This window comes from Nerophis lumbriciformis, linkage group LG21 (assembly GCF_033978685.3).
Source record: "Nerophis lumbriciformis linkage group LG21, RoL_Nlum_v2.1, whole genome shotgun sequence".
Lineage (NCBI taxonomy): Eukaryota > Metazoa > Chordata > Actinopteri > Syngnathiformes > Syngnathidae > Nerophis > Nerophis lumbriciformis.
The window spans coordinates 21,367,429-21,390,459 of record NC_084568.2 but is presented as its reverse complement, the minus strand read 5'-3'; the positions used below and the strand labels follow the sequence as shown (position 1 = coordinate 21,390,459).

General features: G+C 41.5%; 1 protein-coding gene across 3 annotated transcripts in view; it reads left to right on the top strand.

Moving 5' to 3' along the window:
• The window catches only part of prrt1 (proline-rich transmembrane protein 1), a 28,216-nt gene extending 6,000 nt beyond the window's left edge, over positions 1-22,216 (top strand). Inside the window, exons 2-5 of one of the 3 annotated variants that reach the window (XR_012051051.1) lie at positions 2,892-3,214; positions 5,136-5,327; positions 8,269-19,333; positions 19,526-22,216. Coding sequence is in view for 1 of the 3 variants with exons in the window: in XM_061982627.1 (XP_061838611.1) it covers positions 2,892-3,214; positions 5,136-5,327; positions 8,269-8,445 (692 nt within the window). In the remaining 2 variants the exon portion in view is untranslated. Of the gene's footprint in view, positions 1-2,891; positions 3,215-5,135; positions 5,328-8,268 lie in introns of all 3 variants that reach the window. The other 2 variants (XR_009817589.1, XM_061982627.1) reach the window with 2 other exon arrangements.
• Positions 22,217-23,031: the final 815 nt, after the last annotated feature.

Below are 23,031 nucleotides of genomic sequence, written 5' to 3'. Positions count from 1 at the left end.
CGCCCCTCTGGCGCTCACCGTCCTCGTTTGCTGCAGTAGCGCCCGTCTGGCGCTGGCCGTCCTCTCCTTCAGCAGAAGCGCCCGTCTGGCGGTCGCTGTCCTCGCCTGCTGCAGAAGCGCCCCTCTGGCACTCGTCATTCTCGCCTTCAGCAGAAGCGCCTCTCTGGCGCTCGCCTTACTCGCAACCTGCAGAAGCGCCCGTCTGGCGCTTGCCCTCCTCTCCTTCAGCAGAAGCGCCCCTCTGGTGCTCACCGTCCTCGCTTGCTGCAGAAGCGCCCGTCTAGCGCTGGCCGTCCTCTCCTTCAGCAGAAGCGCCCCTCTGGCGCTCACCGTCCTCGCTTGCTGCAGAAGCGCCCGTCTGGCGCTTGCCCTCCTCTCCTTCAGCAGAAGCGCCCCTCTGGCGCTCACCGTCCTCGCTTGCTGCAGTAGCGCCCGTCTGGCGCTGGCCGTCCTCTCCTTCAGCAGAAGCGCCTGTCTGGCGCTCGCCGTCCTCTCCTTCAGCAGAAGCGCCCCTCTGGCGCTCACCGTCCTCGCCTGCTGCAGAAGCGCCCGTCTGGCGCTTGCCGTCCTCTCCTTCAGCAGAAGCGCACCTCTTGCGCTCGCCATTCTCGCCTTCAGCAGAAGCGCCTCTCTGGCGCTTGCCTTACTCGCAACCTGCAGAAGCGCCCGTCTGGCGCTTGCCCTCCTCTCCTTCAGCAGAAGCGCCCCTCTGGCGCTCACCGTCCTCGCTTGCTGCAGAAGCACCCGTCTGGCGCTTGCCCTCCTCTCCTTCAGCAGAAGCGCCCCTCTGGCGCTCACCGTCCTCGTTTGCTGCAGTAGCGCCCGTCTGGCGCTGGCCGTCCTCTCCTTCAGCAGAAGCGCCCCTCTGGCGGTCGCTGTCCTCGCCTGCTGCAGAAGCGCCCCTCTGGCACTCGTCATTCTCGCCTTCAGCAGAAGCGCCTCTCTGGCGCTCGCCTTACTCGCAACCTGCAGAAGCGCCCGTCTGGCGCTTGCCCTCCTCTCCTTCAGCAGAAGCGCCCCTCTGGTGCTCACCGTCCTCGCTTGCTGCAGAAGCGCCCGTCTGGCGCTGGCCGTCCTCTCCTTCAGCAGAAGCGCCCGTCTGGCGGTCGCCGTCCTCGCCTGCTGCAGAAGCGCCCCTCTTGCGCTCGCCATTCTCGCCTTCAGCAGAAGCGCCTCTCTGGCGCTCGCCTTACTCGCAACCTGCAGAAGCGCCCGTCTGCCGCTTGCCCTCCTCTCCTTCAGCAGAAGCGCCCCTCTGGCGCTCACCGTCCTCGCTTGCTGCAGAAGCGCCCGTCTGGCGCTGGCCGTCCTCTCCTTCAGCAGAAGCGCCCGTCAGGCGCTCGCCGTCCTCGCCTGCTGCAGAAGTGCCCGTCTGGCGCTCACCGTCCTCGCATCCTGCTGAAGCGCCCGTCTGGCGCTTGCCGTCCTGTCCTTCAGCAGAAGCGCCCTTCTGGCGCTCGCCGTCCTCGCCTGCTGCAGAAGCGCCCGTCTTGCGCTCGCCGTCCTCTTCTTTAGCAGAAGCGCCCCTCTGGCGCTCACCGTCCTCAATTGCTGCATAAGCGCCCGTCTGGCCGTCTGACCGTCCTCGCTTGCTGCAGAAGCGCCTCTCTGGCGCTCGCCATCCTCTCCTGCTGTAGAAGCGCCCCTCTTGTGCTCGCCGTCCTCGCCTTCAGCAGAAGTGCCTCTCTGGCGCTCACAGTCCTCGCACCCTGCAGAAGCGCCCGTCTGGCGCTGGCCGTCCTCTCCTTCAGCAGAAGCGCCCTCTGGCATTTATCTTCCTCTTCCTCGTCGACCGCAACGGTGGCCAGTCCATGAACGTCCTCTGTGTCGACAGCAGCAGCGCACTAGACCTGGGCGTGGATTCCTGCTACTACTGGGGTGTTAATCGTGCGCTTCTCGTGCTCCCCTTCGCCAGATGTCGGCGGCGGGAACACCGCCGCCGACACCTGGCTCTTCCCCGCTGACTGTGGGGGTACATGGCCTGGACTGTTGGCCGGCCCTTTGAGGCGGGGGCACAGTTTAGCAAGCCTTCGCCATTCCTCCCTCCCTCCTCCCTTGGTTTTGGACTTTCTGTTTACCTTAAAACGTCTGGTATTCATGGTAGGAAGAGGGACTACTGTCAGGCTTGCTAAGTATGTAACTATATTTATTTAATTTGAGATTTTTTCCTTTACTTTAGTCACTATCTTTGCAACACATGTTTTATTATTTGTTGCAAATTGTCACTTGAAAACACAGGAAGTGAACAAATGAGTCATTGATTCAATAAGCTTTGCTTCTTCCTACTCCTTTTCGGAGAGGTTGAAAGGTGCAAGTGTGACTCATGTCCAAAACAAATAAAACCAAACAAATATTGTATATGTAATTTATTTATACAGGGTGTCCATAAAGTATGGAATTAAAATAATATGTATACATTATATGAAAACTCTTAATTGAATTTAATTGTTCCAAAATAATAATATATTTTTAACATTTTCAAAATACACAATCAAACTATTTATGAATAATTAGCAATGATCTATCAGTACTGAAAAAGGATTAAACTTATGGGAGGTGTCATGCATGTCTTGTAGGTTAAATACTAATTAAACAATGTATTATTTAAAAAATTATTAAAATTAATCCATCCATCCATTAATCCATTAAAAAAAAATATATATTTTTATAATATAAATACAAATCGCTGAATTTTCCATCCATCCATCTCTTTTTCCAAATAAATATTATTATAGAGGGTGTCCCGCAAGTCCTGTATTTAATTATTATAAGTTAACTAATAATCAAATAATAGTTAAATAATGTTTTATTTTAAAAATAATTCAAATGAATAAAAGACAATAATACCTAATTTATTAAATACAAACCATAATTTTACATTCCCTTCCAAGGCCTGGAAGACTCCAGCCGGCAGACAATGCAGCCCCCTCCGTACCCCCAAGACCCTAACGTACCTCAACACGCCAACATGGCGCCCAGCGCTCAGTCCGGCTATCCCCCACTGCCGCCACCCACGGGCGCAGAGGGATACCTCCAAGAGACTCAGTTCCACTGTAACACAATGGGACCCCCCGGGGCTCCACAGGGCTACACGGTCCAGACTCAGGGCCCAGGAGGAACCATACCACATCCCCCGGTGGGGTACCTCCACCCTGGATACCCTCTGCAGCTGCAGCCGTGCACAGCTTACGTTCCTGTGTACCCCATGGCGTCGGTGAGTGCTTTATTATTATTTATCATATACTTTCATGAGGTATATCTACTCTCTTTTTGTCTAAAGTGATACATCAATTATAGTTTCCCTTTTAACAGCAAAAATATAGCGAGAATGTGTATCTAAATAACCATTATGATAGAAATAATTTCTTCTTGTTAATGTATTTAATATATTTTATATTTTTCTAGTTTATATAATTATTAATGTATTATTTTCAAAATATTTGTATTTTTACTATTATACATAATTATTATATATAACAAATATAAATATATATATAACTGTATAATATTTTTTTAACCTATTTACTTTTGTTTACTTAGTTTTTTCTTTTAATGTATTTTAATGTATTAATTTAATATTTTTCTAGGTTATATAATTATTAATGTATTATTTTCAGAATATTATATTTATATCATTATAAATACTATATACACACACACATACGGAGCCCCTTAAGGGACATGGAGGGAAAAAATGTTTTGTGAGATCTCGCAATACAAACTTTTTTTATTTTTATTTACTTTTTTATTTTTATTTTTTGTTTTAGTATTTTAAGTAATTAATAATGTATTGTAATATTGGATTTTGTATAATGTATGTACAGTATATTATATACAGTATTTGTATTGTCCCTAAAGTCTGGATACATACAGACAAAAAATACACATTATACAACTTAAATATTTATCTAAATAATAATGCATTTCTTCATTTTAATGTAACAATTGTTTAATAGTTTTCTAGTTTATATGATTATGATTGTTTTACTTTTTCAGTTTGTATATATATATATATATAGACACACACACACACACGTTATTTTTACGTAATTACTTATTGTTACTCTATTTTTATTTTTGTATTTCTATTTGTTTTTAAACATTTGTTTATTGGATTTTTGACATACAGTCTAGAAATACTATTAAACACATGTCAAATGTTCTTTTTTTCTCTCTCCCAAACAAGTAACCCACAAAAATTATATTTAAAAAACAAAAAACAAAACATGCATCAGTATGTTTTAGTATTGTAATATAATTAATAATTTATTGTATAATTAATTTAACTAATAATGATTTTTTAAAGTACCTCTTTGGTATAATGTACACATATCATATACAGTATTATGTATAGACGTCCCTAAAGTCTGGATGCAAAAATGCATATTGTTCAATTTGAATGTGTAGTTAAATAATTTATATAATGGAGATAGCTTCTTACTTTTAATGTATGAATCATGTAATATCTTTCAAGTTTATGCTATTATTAATGTTTTACTTTATTCTTTAATTGATTTTATTATATATAATATATATATATATGATGTATATTTGTATTTATTTTAACCTGCTTACTTATGTTTACACATTTTTTAAAGTACTTTTATTTCAGTATTTTAATTGTTTAAAACAATTCATAATTTATTATATTATTTAATTAAATACTAATTATATTTTACTTATTTTGTACGATTTTATGCTGCCCACTGCTCCCCTCACCTCCCAGGGGGTGATCAAGGGTGATGGGTCAAATGCAGAGAATAATTTTGCCACACCTAGTGTGTGTGTGACAATCATTGCTACTTTAACTTTAACTTATATATACTTAAGGGACACGATGTACAATAATAACATAGATCTGCGAAATTGTTTTGATTGTTGTCCCTGATGACTTGTTGCTAAGCAGAGTTTGAGACTTTATATTTCGCAATCCTGTGACTGTTCTGTATTAAGTACAAATTAGGTCTGGAGGAAGAAAAAAACCTATTGGGACTGTCACTGTCGAGTAACCACTATGTTATAAATAGGATGAAGCTAGTTATAACAATGTCCATTGATTGGTCAAATTACCGGACATGATTTGTATATTTGTAAATAAAATTCACCTTTGAATAAAATACTTTTTTCCGTTCCAGGGACAACCCTACATGCCAGCCACAGGAGGCCACCCGGCGATCCCACCGGGTCAGATTCATCCCATGCAAATGCCGCCCAACATCACCTTAATGGACCGCAGACCTCCACATGACTACCTGCCCATCGCTGTGCTCACTACCGTGTGCTGCTTCTGGCCCACTGGCATCATTGCCATCATCAAAGCAGTGCAGGTGGGCGTGAGATTATTACCTTTTTTTTTTATGGACGACACATAGATGGCTAGAATATAATTTCTGTGATGGACCGGGACACATAGGACAAGAGAAGCACGGCAGACAAGGAAATTAATGTCGTTTATACAGGGTGTTCCTATTGTCTGGACATATACTATACATGAATTATACAAAACACCAAAACCAGTGAAGTTGGCACGCTGTGTAAATGGTAAATAAAAACAGAATACAGTGATTGGCAAATCCTTTTCAATCTATATTCAATTGAATAGACTGCAATGACAAGATACTTAACGTTCGAACTGGAAAACTTAGTTATTTTTTGCAAATATTAGCTCATTTGGATTTTGATGCCTGCAACATGTTTAAAAAAAACTGGCACAAGTGGCAAAAAAGACTGAGAAAGTTGAGGAATGCTCACCAAAAACTTATTTGGAACATCCCACAGGTGAACAGGCTAATTGGGAACAGGTGGGTGCCATAATTGGGAATAAAAGCAGATTTCACGAAATGCTGGATGGGGGGAGGTTTCACCACTTTGTGAAAAAATGCGTGAGCAAATTGTCAAACAGTTTAAGAACAACATTTCTCAACGAGCTATTTTGCAAGGAATTTAGGGATTTCACCATCTACGGTCCGTAATATCATCAAAAGGTTCAGAGAATCTGGAGAAATCACTGCACGTAAGCGATGATATTATGTACCTTGGATCCCCCAGGCGGTACTGCATCAAAAAGCGACATCAATGTGTAAAGGATATCACCACATGGGCTCAGGAACACTTCAGAAAACCACTGTCAGTTACAACAGTTCGTCGCTACATCTGTAAGTGCAAGTTAAAACTCTACTTCTATGCAAAGCCAAAGCCATTTATCAACAACACCCAGAAGCGCTGCCGGCTTTGGAAAGTGGAAAAATGTTCTGTGGTCTGATGAGTCCACATTTCAAATTGTTTTTGAAAACTGTGGACGTCGTTTCCTCCGGACCAAAGAGGAAAAGAACCATCCAGACTGATATAGGCGCAAAGTTCAAAAGCCAGCATTTGTGATTGTATGGGGGTGTATTAGTGCCCAAGACATGGGTAACTTACACATCCGTGAAGGCACCATTAATGCTGAAAGGTACATACAGGTTTTGGAGCAACATACTGTATGTTGCCATCCAAGCAATATTATCATGGACGCCCCTACTTATTTCAGCAAGACAATGACAAGCCACATTCAGCACGTGTTACAACAGCGTGGCTTCATAGTAAAAGATTGTGGGTACTGGACTGGCCTGCCCGTAGTCTAGACCTGTCTCCCATTGAAAATGTGTGGCGCATTATGAAGCCTAAAATACCACAATGGAGACCCCTGGACTGTTGAACAACTTAAGCTGTACATCAAGCAAGAATGGGAAATAATTCCACCTGAAAAGCTTCAAAAATTAGTCTCCTCAGTTCCCAAACATTTACTGAGTGTTGTTAAAAGGAAAGGCCATGTAACACAGTGGTAAAAATGCCCCTGTGCCAACTTTTTTGCAATGTGTTGCTGCCATTAAATTCTAAGTTAATGATTATTTGCAAAAAATAACAACATTTACCAGTATCTTGTCTTTGCAGTCTATTCAATTGAATATAAGTTGAAAAGGATTTGCAAATCATTGTATTCTGTTTTTATTTACGAATTACACAATGTGCCAACTTCACTGGTTTTGGGTTTTGGGTTTTTGATGTGGTATGTTTTCGGATATTAAATTCCTTCCGTCTATTGATTAAGGAAATGAATGAAATGTGTACAGGGTGCCCCCTCAAGTCTGGACATATAACATACACACATTAGGCTGTACAAAATGTGAAACTTAATTACAAAAATGTAGCTATACAAAAAACCTTTAATTAGATTATTTAAAAAAATACTAACAATTAAATAATTGTTTAAAATGTAAAATAATTAATATGTTCATTAATAATTAGTAAAGACTTATCCAGCACGGAAAATGAATGAAACTTAATAGAGGGTGTCCCGTGAATTATTATAGATTAAATAATAATTTAAATAATGTATAATTTTAAAATTGTTCAAATTAATACATTGAAAAAAAATAAAAAATAAAAATTATTATATAGTGTCCCGCAAGTGCTGTATTTAATTATCATAGGTTTAATAATCAAATAATATGTTAAATAATGTATTATTTAAAAAATAATTCAAATTAATCCAGAAAATCATACATAATATAAAATACAAACACATTACACTCAGACCATAAACGAGAACAAACAAACATTCTATTATGTATGCAATTTATACAGGGTGTCCCTAAAGTATGGACATAAAATATATGCATATAATATGCATATATTATACAAGAATGTTTTTAATTATTAAAAAAAGTAGTGTTTAAGTGTAATTATTAAGAAAATAGAATATAAATAATTATATAAACACAAATATTTATAAATAGAATTTTTCGAAGTAAAAGTTACAATTGAAAATAAATGAATAATTTATGTTACTGTAGTATACCTTTTTCTGGTATATTATACATCATATGCACACCTTGTAAATTAATAAGCTGTTATCATTTTCCACTTTGTCGTGCTGTACCAAATTGACGTATGATGTGGTGCGCTATTATTGTTATTAGTTGGTGGGTCGGTGCCTGTGTAACAGCAGCCGACTGTGCAGGTCCACATGCAGCCAACAGATAAGTTACATAACAGCACCATTTAGGGAGCAACTGCAGGGGTTTGTTTCCTTTTTTTTTTTTTTTCCAGTGGGCTCGCTCACTCTGCTCAGTTGACTCTGTGGCGATTGGAGCTGACAAGGCCCGAGCATGACTTTGGCGTGTCGCCGCAATGTGGCGTGGGCCCTCTTTCCGCACGCTCGGTGAAATCCATCCCTCTCGTGCGTCTTGCGGTTCACGTAAACAGTCTAACGTTTCCCCGCCGCAGGTGCGCACGGCGATCGCCAGAGGGGACATGGTGACGGCGGAGATCGCTTCCCGCGAGGCCCGCAACTTCTCCTTCATCAGCCTGGCCGTGGGCATCGCCTCCATTGTGCTCTGCACCATCCTCACCGTGGTCGTCATCATCGCCTCGCAGCATCACGACGATGACTGGGAGCCGTAACCGCGCGCCGCATCAGAATCCATCACAGCGAGTTAATTACATGGAGAGAGTAGCGGTGATAATGTGTATCGCTACTGCTCGCAGCTACACACCCATGTGACCAAATACACACACTGGATGCCAAATACTGATGAGTGTTGCTGTGATCCAACTAATATTGACATATTTTTCATAGGTGAAGTGACAGTGTCGACCAAAATCATCAAGTCCCGGTGAACCCTCTTCTTCCTATTCCTTAAGAGTGCCCGCTTAAGTTGATGTCTGCTTTTGTCCACACTAAATTTGAGGTGCAAATTGTAATGAAAAAATGGTGAGTGTATGTTCAGATGTGATGTAATAGTGTCAACTTCATCATTATTGCTAAGCGGTGTGGAACGACAACAGTGTGTCGTCTGATTGGGACTTCCTGTTCAGTGCAAAGTAAGATTCAAACTAAAACTGAAGAGTGTGACTGATTTTTACAGTCTGGGTGCCGTGACAAAATAGTTTTAAGTCTCTCGAATACAGTGGAACCCGCTTATGTTGACAACCCGTCTAATGTCGACAACACAACCTATGTGACTACCCGTATGTCAACAACTCATCTCATGCCACAACCCGTCTAGTTTGACGGCCTGTCTGAGGTCAACATATTGTCTAACGTGACAACTCGTCTAATGGCGACAACCGGTCTGCTCACCACCCGTCTAATGTGACCACTTGACTAATGTCACAGCCCAACTAATGTGACAGCCTGTTCAATTTCACCACTCATCGAAAGTGACAACCTGTCTAATGCCAACAATTTGTCTAAAGTGACAACTCATCTAATGTGACAACATGTCTAATGTCACAACCCGTCTAATGTCACAACCCGTCTAATGTGACATGTCTGTCACAACCCATCTAATGGGACATGTCTAATGTCACAACCAATCTAATGTGACAACCCATCTAATGTCACTACCCATCTAATGTCACAACATGTCTAATGTCACAACCCATCTAATGTCACAGCATGTCTGTCACAACCCATCTAATGTGACATGTCTAATGTCACAACCAATCTAATGTGACAACCCATCTAATGTCACTACCCATCTAATGTCACAACATGTCTAATGTCACAACCCATCTAATGTCACAACATGTCTAATGTCACAACCCATCTAATGTCACAACATGTCTGTCACAACCCATCTAATGTGACATGTTTAATGTCACAACCAATTTAATGTGACAACCCATCTAATGTCACTACCCATCTAATGTCACAATATGTCTAATGTCACAACCCATCTAATTTGACAACATGTCTAATGTCACAACCCGTCTAATGTGACAGGTCTGTCACAACCCATCTAATGTGACAACCTGTCTAATGTCACAACCCATCTAATGTGACATGTCTAATGTCACAACCCATCTAATGTGGCAACCCATCTAATGTCACTACCCATCTAATGTCACAACATGTCGAATGTCACAACCCATCTAATGTGACAACCCGACTGATGTCACAACCCATCTAATGTGACAACATGTCTAATGTCACAACCCATCTAATGTCACATGTCTAATGTCACAACCCATCTAATGTGACAACATGTCTAATGTCACAACCCGTCTAATGTCACAACCCATCTAATGTGACAGGTCTGTCACAACCCATCTAATGTGAGAACCTGTCTAATGTCACAACCCATCTAATGTGACATGTCTAATGTCACAACCCATCTAATGTGGCAACCCATCTAATGTCACAACCCATCTAATGTCACAACCCGTCTAATGTCACAACCCATCTAATGTGACAACCCGACTGATGTCACAACCCGTCTAATGTCACAACCCGTCTAATGTGACATGTCTGTCAAAACCCATCTAATGGGACATGTCTAATGTCACAACCAATCTAATGTGACAACCCATCTAATGTCACTACCCATCTAATGTGACAACATGTCTAATCTCACAACCCATCTAATGCGACAACATGTCTAATGTCACAACCCGTCTAATGTCACAACCCATCTAATGTGACAGGTCTGTCACAACCCATCTAATGTGACATGTCTAATGTCACAACCCATCTAATGTGACATGTCTAATGCCACAACCCATCTAATGTGGCAACCCATCTAATGTCACTACCCATCTAATGTCACAACATGTCTAATGTCACAACCCATCTAATGTGACAACCCGACTGATGTCACAACCCGTCTAATGTGACATGTCTGTCACAACCCATCTAATGTGACATGTCTAATGTCACAACCAATCTAATGTGACAACCCATCTAATGTCACTACCCATCTAATGTGACATGTCTAATGTCACAACCCATCTAATGTGACAACATGTCTAATGTCACAACCCGTCTAATGTCACAACCCATCTAATGTGACAGGTCTGTCACAACCCATCTAATGTGACATGTCTAATGTCACAACCCATCTAATGTGGCAACCCATCTTATGTCACTACCCATCTAATGTCACAACATGTCTAATGTAACAACCCATCTAATGTGACAACCCGACTGATGTCACAACCCATCTAATGTGACAACCTGTCTAATGTCACAACCCATCTAATGTGACAGGTCTGTCACAACCCATCTAATGTGACATGTCTAATATCACAACCCATCTAATGTGGCAACCCATCTAATGTCACTACCCATCTAATGTCACAACATGTCTAATGTCACAACCCATCTCATGTGACAACCCGACTGATGTCACAACCCATCTAATGTGACAACCTGTCTAATGTCACAACTTATCTAATGAGACAACCTGTCAAATGTCACAACCCATCTAATGTCAACAACCCGTCTAATGTCACAACCCATCTAATGTCAACAACCCGTCTAATGTCACAACCCATCTAATGTGACAGGTCTGTCACAACCCATCTAATGTCAACAACCTGTCTGTCACAACCCATCTAATGTGACAACCTGTCTAATGTCACAACCCATCTAATGTGACAACCCGACTGTTGTCACAACCCATCTAATGTCACTACCCATCTAATGTGACAACATGTCTAATGTCACAACCCATCTAATGTGACAACATGTCTAATGTCACAACCCATCTAATGTGACAGGTCTGTCACAACCCATCTAATGTGACATGTCTAATGTCACAACCCATCTAATGTGGCAACCCATCTAATGTCACTACCCATCTAATGTCACAACATGTCTAATGTAACAACCCATCTAATGTGACAACCTGTCTAATGTCACAACTTATCTAATGTGACAAACTGACTAATGTCACAACTTATCTAATGAGACAACCTGTCAAATGTCACAACCCATCTAATGTCAAAAACCCGTCTAATGTCACAACCCATCTAATGTGACAGGTCTGTCACAACCCATCTAATGTCAACAACCTGTCTAATGTCACAACCCATCTAATGTGACAACCTGTCTAATGTCACAACCCATCTAATGTGACAACCCGACTGATGTCACAACCCATCTAATGTGACAACCCGACTGATGTCACAACCCATCTAATGTGACAACCTGTCTGTCACAACCCATCTGTGACAACCCGACTAATGTCATAACCCGTCCAATGTGACAAACCGTCCAAGGTGACAACCCCTCTAATGTTGTCAACCTGTGTATTGTGACAACTGTTCTAAGGTGACAACCCGTCTTATTTCAACAACCTGCCTAATGTCAACAACCCATCTAGAGTGACAACCCGTCTAATGTGACACGTTTAATGTCATAATCCATCTAATGAAACAACCTGTCTAGTGTCAACAACCAATCTAATGTCAACAACCCGTCTAGAGTAACAACCCATCTACATATCTTTACAACTCATCTATTGTCAACAACAACCCGTCTATTTTCAACAATATTGGTCCAATGTCAACAACCTGTCTAATGTCAACAACCCATCTAATGTTGACAACCGGTTGAATGTCGACAACCCGTCTCATTTCGATAACCGGCTAAATGTCGACAACCCGTCTATGTCGACCAAATCATTACGTACCAATGTCAACAACTCATCTAATGTCTAATCTCACAACCCATCTAATGCGACAACATGTCTAATGTCACAACCCGTCTAATGTCACAACCCATCTAATGTGACAGGTCTGTCACAACCCATCTAATGTGACATGTCTAATGTCACAACCCATCTAATGTGACATGTCTAATGCCACAACCCATCTAATGTCGCTACCCATCTAATGTCACTACCCATCTAATGTCACAACATGTCTAATGTCACAACCCATCTAATGTGACAACCCGACTGATGTCACAACCCGTCTAATGTCACAACCCGTCTAATGTGACATGTCTGTCACAACCCATCTAATGTGACATGTCTAATGTCACAACCAATCTAATGTGACAACCCATCTAATGTCACTACCCATCTAATGTGACAACATGTCTAAGGTCACAACCCATCTAATGTGACAACATGTCTAATGTCACAACCCGTCTAATGTCACAACCCATCTAATGTGACAGGTCTGTCACAACCCATCTAATGTGACATGTCTAATGTCACAACCCATCTAATGTGGCAACCCATCTAATGTCACTACCCATCTAATGTCACAACATGTCTAATGTAACAACCCATCTAATGTGACAACCCGACTGATGTCACAACCCATCTAATGTGACAACCTGTCTAATGTCACAACCCATCTAATGTGACAGGTCTGTCCCAACCCATCTAATGTGACATGTCTAATATCACAACCCATCTAATGTGGCAACCCATCTAATGTCACTACCCATCTAATGTCACAACATGTCTAATGTCACAACCCATCTCATGTGACAACCCGACTGATGTCACAACCCATCTAATGTGACAACCTGTCTAATGTCACAACCCATCTAATGTGACAGGTCTGTCACAACCCATCTAATGTGACATGTCTAATATCACAACCCATCTAATGTGGCAACCCATCTAATGTCACTACCCATCTAATGTCACAACATGTCTAATGTCACAACCCATCTCATGTGACAACCTGTCTAATGTCACAACTTATCTAATGAGACAACCTGTCAAATGTCACAACCCATCTAATGTCAACAACCCGTCTAATGTCACAACCCATCTAATGTCAACAACCCGTCTAATGTCACAACCCATCTAATGTGACAGGTCTGTCACAACCCATCTAATGTCAACAACCTGTCTAATGTCACAACCCATCTAATGTGCCAACCTGTCTAATGTCACAACCCATCTAATGTGACAACCCGACTGTTGTCACAACCCATCTAATGTCACTACCCATCTAATGTGACAACATGTCTAATGTCACAACCCATCTAATGTGACAACATGTCTAATGTCACAACCCATCTAATGTGACAGGTCTGTCACAACCCATCTAATGTGACATGTCTAATGTCACAACCCATCTAATGTGGCAACCCATCTAATGTCACTACCCATCTAATGTCACAACATGTCTAATGTCACAACCCATCTAATGTGACAAACTGACTAATGTCACAACCCATCTAATGTCAAAAACCCGTCTAATGTCACAACCCATCTAATGTGACAGGTCTGTCACAACCCATCTAATGTCAACAACCTGTCTAATGTCACAACCCATCTAATGTGACAACCTGTCTAATGTCACAACCCATCTAATGTGACAACCCGACTGATGTCACAACCCATCTAATGTGACAACCCGACTGATGTCACAACCCATCTAATGTTACAACCCTGTCTAATGTCACAACCCATCTGATGTGACAACCCGACTGATGTCACAACCCATCTAATGTGACAACCTGTCTGTCACAACCCATCTGTGACAACCCGACTAATGTCATAACCCGTCCAATGAGACAAACCGTCCAAGGTGACAACCCCTCTAATGTTGTCAACCTGTGTATTGTGACAACTGTTCTAAGGTGACAACCCGTCTTATTTCAACAACCTGCCTAATGTCAACAACCCATCTAGAGTGACAACCCGTCTAATGTGACACGTTTAATGTCATAATCCATCTAATGAAACAACCTGTCTAGTGTCAACAACCAATCTAATGTCAACAACCCGTCTAGAGTAACAACCCATCTACATATCTTTACAACTCATCTATTGTCAACAACAACCCGTCTATTTTCAACAATATTGGTCCAATGTCAACAACCTGTCTAATGTCAACAACCCATCTAATGCTGACAACCGGTTGAATGTCGACAACCCGTCTAATTTCGACAACCGGCTAAATGTCGACAACCCGTCTATGTCGACCAAATCATTACGTACCAATGTCAACAACTCATCTAATGTCTAATGTCACAACACGACTAATCTAACAACCCAACTAATGTGACAAACTGTCAAAGGTGTCACACCTTTTTTAATGTTGACAACCTGTCTATCGTGACAACCGGTTTAAGGCAACAACCCGTCTAATATTGACAACCGGTCTACGGTGACAACCCGTCTAATGTCAACAACCTGTCTAAAGTCAACAACTCATCTAATGTGACAACCTGTCTAATTTCACCACTCGTCTAAAGTGACAACCCGTCCAATGTTTTAATGTTGACAACCTGTCTATCGTGACAACTGGTCTTAGGGGACAACCCGTCTAATGTGACAACCTGTTGTTACTAGGCGGAACGCAACACTGTCTAATGTCAACAACCCATCTAAAGTGACAACCTGTCTAATGTGACATGTTTAATGTCATAACCCATCTAATGTGACAACCCTTCTAATGTGGCATGTCTAATGTCATAACCCATCTAATAGGGGCGGCATGGCGTAGTGGGTAGAGCAACCGTGCCAGAAACCTGAGGGTTGCAGGTTCGCTCCCCGCCTCTTACAATCCAAAAATCGCTGCCGTTGTGTCCTTGGGCGGGACACTTCACCCTTTGCCCCCGGTGCCACTCACACCGGTGAATTGAATGATGAATGATAGGTGGTGGTCGGAGGGGCCGTTGGCGCAAATTGCAGCCACGCTTCCGTCAGTCTACCCCAGGGCAGCTGTGGCTATGAAAGTAGCTTACCACCACCAGGTGTGAATGTTTGATGGTTTCTACATGTAAAGCGACTTTGGGTACTTAGAAAAGCGCTATATAAATCCCAGTTATTATTATTATTATTAATGTGACAACCCGTCTAATGTCACAACCCGTCAAATGTGACAACCCATCTAATGTGACAACCTGTCTAATTTCACCACTCGTCTAAAGTGACAACCCGTCCAATGTTTACAACCCATCTATGTCCATTAAGTACCAATGTCAACAACTCATCTAATGTGACAACCTGTCTAATGTCACAACCCATCTAATGTCACAAACCGACTAATGTCACAACCCATCTAATGTGACAGCCTGACTAATGTCACAACCCGACTAATGTCACAACCCATCTAATGTGACAACCTGACTAATGTCACAACCCGACTAATCTAACAACCCAACTAATGTGACAAACTGTCCAAGGTGTCACCCCTTTTAATGTTGACAACCTGTTTATCGGGACAATCGGTTTAAAGCGACAACCCGTCTAATGTCACAACCTACTAATGTCACAACCCATCTAATGTCAACAACCTGTCTAAAGTCAACAACTCATTTAATGTGACAACCTGTCTAATTTCACCACTCGACTAAAGTGACAACCCGTCTAATGTTATAACCCGTCTATGTCGACCAAATCATTAAGTACCAATGTCAACAACTCGTCTAATGTGACAACCCATCTAATGTCACAACCCAACTAATCTAACAATCCAATTAATGTGACAAACCGTCTAAGATGTCCCCCTTTTAATGTTGACAACCTGTGTATCGTGACAACCGGTTTAAGGCGACGACCCGTCTAATGTTGACAACCTGCCTAATGCCACAACCCGACTAATCTAACAACCCAACTAATGTGACAAACCGTCGAAGGTGTCCCCCCTTTTAATGTTGACAACCGGTCTAAGGTGACAACCCGTCTAAAGACAACAGCTCATCTAATGTGACAACCCGTCTAATGTGACATGTCTAATGTCATAACCCATCTAATGTGACAACCCGTCTAATGTCACGACCCGTCTAATGTCACAACCCATCTAATGTGACAACCTGTATAATTTCACCACTCGTCTAAAGTGACAACCCGTCTAATGTTATAACCCGTCTATGTCGACCAAATCATTAAGTACCAATGTCAACAACTCATCTAATGTGACAACCCGACTAATGTCACAACCCGACTAATCTAACAACCCAACTAATGTGACAAACTGTCTATCGGGACAATCGGTTTAAAGCGACAACCCGTCTAATGTCACAAACTACTAATGACCAAATCATTAAGTACCAATGTCAACAACTTATCTAATGTGACAACCTGTCTAATGTCACAACCCATCTAATGTCACAACCCATCTAATGTCACAACCCAACTAATCTAACAACCCAACTAATGTTGACAACCTGTCTATCGTGACAACCGGCCTATGTCGACAACCCGTCTAATGTTGACAACTGGTCTAAGGTGACAACCCGTCTAATGTTGACAACCGGTCTAAGGTGACAACCCGTCTAATGTTGACAACCGGTCTAAGGTGTCAATTTGTCTAATGTTGACAACCGGTCTAAGGTGACAACCCGTCTATTGTTGACAACCGGTCTATCGTGACAACCGGTCTACGCCGACAACCCGTCTAATGTTGACAACCGGTCTAAGGTGACAACCCGTCTAATGTTGACAACCGGTCTAAGGTGACAACCTGTCTAAAGATAACAGCTCATCTAATGTGACAACCCGTCTAATTTCACCACTCGTCTAAAGTGACAACCCGTCTAATGTTTCCAACCTGTCTATGTTGACTAAATCATTAAGTACCATTGTCAACAATTCATCTAATGTGACAACCCGTCTAATGTTTCCAACCTGTCTATGTTGACTAAATCATTAAGTACCAATGTCAACAATTCATCTAATGTAACAACCCGACTAATGTGACATGTCTAATGTCATAACCCATCTAATGTGACAACCTGTCTAATGTCACAACCCATCTAATGTGACAACCGGTCTAATTTCACCACTCGTCTAAAGTGACAACCCGTCTAATGTTATAACCAGTCTATGTCGACCAAATCGTTAAGTACCAATGTCAACAACTCATCTAATGTGACAACCCGACTAATGTCACAACCCGACTAATCTAACAACCCAACTAATGTGACAAACTGTCTATCGGGACAATCGGTTTAAAGCGACAACCCGTCTAATGTCACAAACTACTAATGACCAAATCATTAAGTACCAATGTCAACAACTCATCTAATGTGACAACCTGTCTAATGTCACAACCCGACTAATGTCACAACCCAACTAATCTAACAACCCAACTAATGTGACAAACTGTCTAAGGTGTCCCCCTTTTTAATGTTGACAACCTGTCTATCGTGACAACCGGTCTACGTCGACAACCCGTCTAATGTGGACAACCGGTCTAAGGTGACAACCCATCTAATGTTGACAACTGGTCTAAGGTGACAATTTGTCTAATGTTGACAACCGGTCTAAGGTGACAACCCGTCTAATGTTGACAACCTGCCTAATGTCACAACCCGACTAATCTAACAACCCAACTAATGTGACAAACTTTCTAAGATGTCCCCCCTTTTAATGTTGACAACCTGTCTATCGTGACAACCGGTCTACGTTGACAACCCGTCTAATGTTGACAACCCGTCTAATGTTGACAACCGCTCTAAGGTGACAACCCGTCTAATGTTGACAACCGCTCTAAGGTGACAACCCGTCTAATATTGACAACCGGTCTAAGGTGACAATTTGTCTAATGTTGACAACCGGTCTAAGGTGACAACCGGTCTAAGGTGACAACCCGTCTAATGTTGACAACCGGTCTAAGGTGACAACCCGTCTAATGTTGACAACCGGTCTAAGGTGACAACCCGTCTAATGTTGACAACCGGTCTAAGGTGACAATTTGTCTAATGTTGACAACCGGTCTAAGCTGTATGGAATGGCCTCAATCTCGTTACCTTGCGTAATGACAATAAAACTGATTCTGATTCTGATTCTGATTCCAAGGTGACAACCGGTCTAAGGTGACAACCCGTCTAATGTTGACAACCGGTCTAAGGTGACAACCCGTCTAATGTTGACAACCGGTCTAAGGTGACAACCCGTCTAATGTTGACAACCGGTCTAAGGTGACAATTTGTCTAATGTTGACAACCGGTCTAAGGTGACAACCGGTCTAATGTGACAATTTGTCTAATGTTGACAACCTGCCTAATGTCACAACCCGACTAATCTAACAACCCAACTAATGTGACAAACTTTCTAAGATGTCCCCCCTTTTAATGTTGACAACCTGTCTATCGTGACAACCGGTCTACGTTGACAACCCGTCTAATGTTGACAACCCGTCTAATGTTGACAACCGCTCTAAGGTGACAACCCGTCTAATGTTGACAACCGCTCTAAGGTGACAACCCGTCTAATATTGACAACCGGTCTAAGGTGACAATTTGTCTAATGTTGACAACCGGTCTAAGGTGACAACCGGTCTAAGGTGACAACCCGTCTAATGTTGACAACCGGTCTAAGGTGACAACCCGTCTAATGTTGACAACCGGTCTAAGGTGACAACCCGTCTAATGTTGACAACCGGTCTAAGGTGACAATTTGTCTAATGTTGACAACCGGTCTAAGCTGTATGGAATGGCCTCAATCTCGTTACCTTGCGTAATGACAATAAAACTGATTCTGATTCTGATTCTGATTCCAAGGTGACAACCGGTCTAAGGTGACAACCCGTCTAATGTTGACAACCGGTCTAAGGTGACAACCCGTCTAATGTTGACAACCGGTCTAAGGTGACAACCCGTCTAATGTTGACAACCGGTCTAAGGTGACAATTTGTCTAATGTTGACAACCGGTCTAAGGTGACAACCGGTCTAATGTGACAATTTGTCTAATGTTGACAACCGGTCTAAGGTGACAACCCGTCTAATGTTGACAACCGGTTTAATGTGACAATTTGTCTAATGTTGACAACCGGTCTAAGGTGACAACCCGTCTAAAGTCACCAGCTCATCTAATGTGACAACCCGTCTATGTGGAACAATTAGTAAATGTGCAATCAATGACTAGTTTGGTGTTGTGCTAGCCAGTTTAGGGAGCGTCGACATAAACGGGTTCCACTGTAATAACTGTATTTGTCACATGTTTACTATCCCCCATTCTTGCTCTTAAATTCGGCTTTCCATTTGCGGTTGATGTCGACGACCGCTTATGTCGACGCGAGCGTGGCCCACTGTGTGCTAACACTCCAGCAAGCATGTACAATATCCATTTACAGTAGGAGGGGTGCAAAAACTGTGCCATGTTGAAACCGTGTGCTGCTATCGTGTTACTGCAAGTGTTAAGAGATCCATACACGTTTAAAAGACCAAATGTTAAAACATTTTAAATTGTGTAGAATTGTTCTTTTTTTTTTTTTTAAATGTGTTGCTTATTGCTTTGTTTCATAGCTGCCATGCAGTGATGTCACACTTTATCGTGAGAGGTTGCAGCTTAATACATGCACAGTGACGTACATGCACGACAATTAATGCATTTGTGGTGAAGCGGCTGTAAAAGTAGGTGATTTATTCAACACGATGTACAGTAGATGCTGTCTAAATGGAAGCATTGGTAGATTTGATATTTCTTTTTGTACGCGTTATAGCTTACGTTGCGCTGCCCGGACACAAAGAGGCAGCACAAGCTTGCATGTCGTCCTCACTTTGTTTCCCTTTCTTTGCAATATTGATACAGTATTTATTTATACTCCTGTGCAATGAGTCAGGATTTGAATACAGTACACACAATTACGGTATTGGAAAGCTTCAAAATGATTGTTTTGTGATAGAAGAATACGAATAATGCCTGGACTGGTTTGTAGCACTTTTTTTTTTTTTTTTTTTTAATGTAAATTCCCTTTTCTCTGTGGTTCTCATGTCCTATCTAATCCTTGGACCTGGTTTTAAACATATCTTGCTTCCCCTATATTGGGCACTGTTTTCCAAAATCCTACAGTAATTCATGTTATTATGGAAAGAAAAGTGTTCAATTATTATTATTTTTTTCTTTTTATGTGCCAAATTTGCTTTATCGCTCAGAAATCACATATTTTGTGTGTGTGCTTTTTTTTAAAATGTACAGTATATATGTAAAAAAACAAAAACAAAAAAACCTCACTACCAAAAGTATGGATTATAGTTTATGCTTTCACCCTTAAATCAATGCTCAAAACAATAAAATTACAATACATTTTGTTAAAATATCTAAAATAAACTGACAATTATGTAACAATGTATATCATACAATATTTATTACAGGAATTGCACTTATTTCTTGTCATACAGTGCAATACATACAGTCACATGGGCAAACGCCTATTAAAAAAAACTAGAGCTGTCCGGTAATATCGGCCTGCCGATATTATCGGCCGATAAATGCGTTAAAATGTAATATCGGAAAGTATCGGAATCGGGTTTTTTTTTTTATCGTATCGTTTTTTTGTGTTTTTTTTCATTAAATCAACATAAAAAACACAAGATACACTTACAATTAGTGCACCAACCCCAAAAAAACTCCCTCCCCCATTCACACAAAAGGGTTATTTCTTTCTGTTATTAATATTCTGGTTCCTACATTATATATCAATATATATCAATACAGTCTGCAAGGGATACAGTCCGTAAGCACACATGATTGTGTGTGCTGCTGGTCCACTAATAATACTAACCTTTAACAGTTAATTTTACTAATTTTCATTAATTACTAGTTTTTATGTAACTGTTTTTATATTGTTTTACTTTCTTTTTTATTCAAGAAAATGTTTTTAATTTATTCATCTTATTTTATTATTATTATTATTTTTTTAAAGTACCTTATCTTCACCATTCCTGGTTGTCCAAATTAGGCATAATAATGTGTTAATTCCACGACTGTATATATCGGTTGATATCGGTAAAGAGTTGGACAATATCGGATATCGGCAAAAAGCCATTATCGGACATCCCTAAAAAAAACTATTGATTATAGAAATTATATAAATAATATAACACAAATGTTTTTTAAATTAATTTATTTGTATTTTTACGTATTTATTATAAAAAATTAAGTATTTTTTGTATAATATATAATGATAACAATGTCATTGTGAGCAAGTTATATTGCAGCACGCCCTTGTTTTAATACATGGTCAATTTAAAATCAGCTTGTTAAGTACAGCAGGGAAGGGATTTATACGACCCCATTCCTAAATGAGAGGAAGGGGGAAGGGGGGTTAATAATTTTGCAATGCAGTCTGCTGAAAATGATGGAAAGCGCCACTCTCCATAGCAACCGACGCTGTGGTCAAAGTTGGAATTTCCACACAACTCGTTTTGAGATATTCAACACGCTACTGCCATAGCGCACACCGTAAATCCGTCACGTTTCATGTGTCAGGTAATCTGCGATGAATGGGGCCATACAAATCCCCTCCCTTCTGTACATAAATACTGTATGCAAAGTGGGTGCTTCTAATTAGTTAGTCCTTGCATATGTAGTTCATGAAGCTGCAGTTCCTTTTTAGTGCATTTTATTGCCAGCTGCTGTTCTGTGTTTGATTTAAAGGAGCTGGTGTGATAGCAGGCTGACACGTTTTTTAATTCTGATGGTTTATGTGAATAATAAGACAAAGAATAAAAAGGGTCTGTCAGTGACATCTTGGGTGTGTTTTTCACCTGTGTCCCCCCCACCACCACCACCACACACGCTCCCCATCAGTGCTATTTATAGCTGACCCGCTTTCACACCACCGTGTTTCTGCCTTTATATTCTGCATTTTCACTCGCTGTTATGCTTCCCCAAAGTGTGTTGAATCGATGGCGCAGTGATGTCAGCATGTAGGTCATTGCACTGGAGAACTAAACTGCGCACAGTGGGGAAAAATAACCAATGGATTGCCAGGAAAAGGGTGGACTCTTGATTGTTAGATGCTTGTTAGGGGCGGGCACCGAACCTTGTACTTTTGTAGGTAGTCCGTCGGTACAGAGGCATGTAAAATTAAACTGTGCCATATTTTGATACCTTTTGTTGCACTTGGTGTTATGTTTGACTAAGGGGAGGTGACGGCAACAGACACCAGGGGTCAGTAATGTTCAAAATGTATTATATATATATATATAGTCAATATATATAATAATGCTAAACAATACTAACTAATAAACTAATCTAAAGAAATGGAGTGTGACAAAATCCAAGAGTGTGTATGGTGTGAGACTATGTGTGTAGCTTAGCTGTTAAGTGTTACCGTAAATGTTGAACGAGAGACGAGAAAGTCCAGGGGAGAGAGAAGTCAACAGGTCCGAGTCCAAAGCGGGGGGAAGTCAAGGATCGAGGGAGGCAGTCAGAGTCCAGAGGGAGTATCCAGGGAAAAGTGAGACGCACAGCTCACTTTCAAGACGACGGCGGGTACTGCGGGGACGACACGCGAAAACACACACTGAAAACACGGAGGGGAAAACAGAGAGAGAGAGC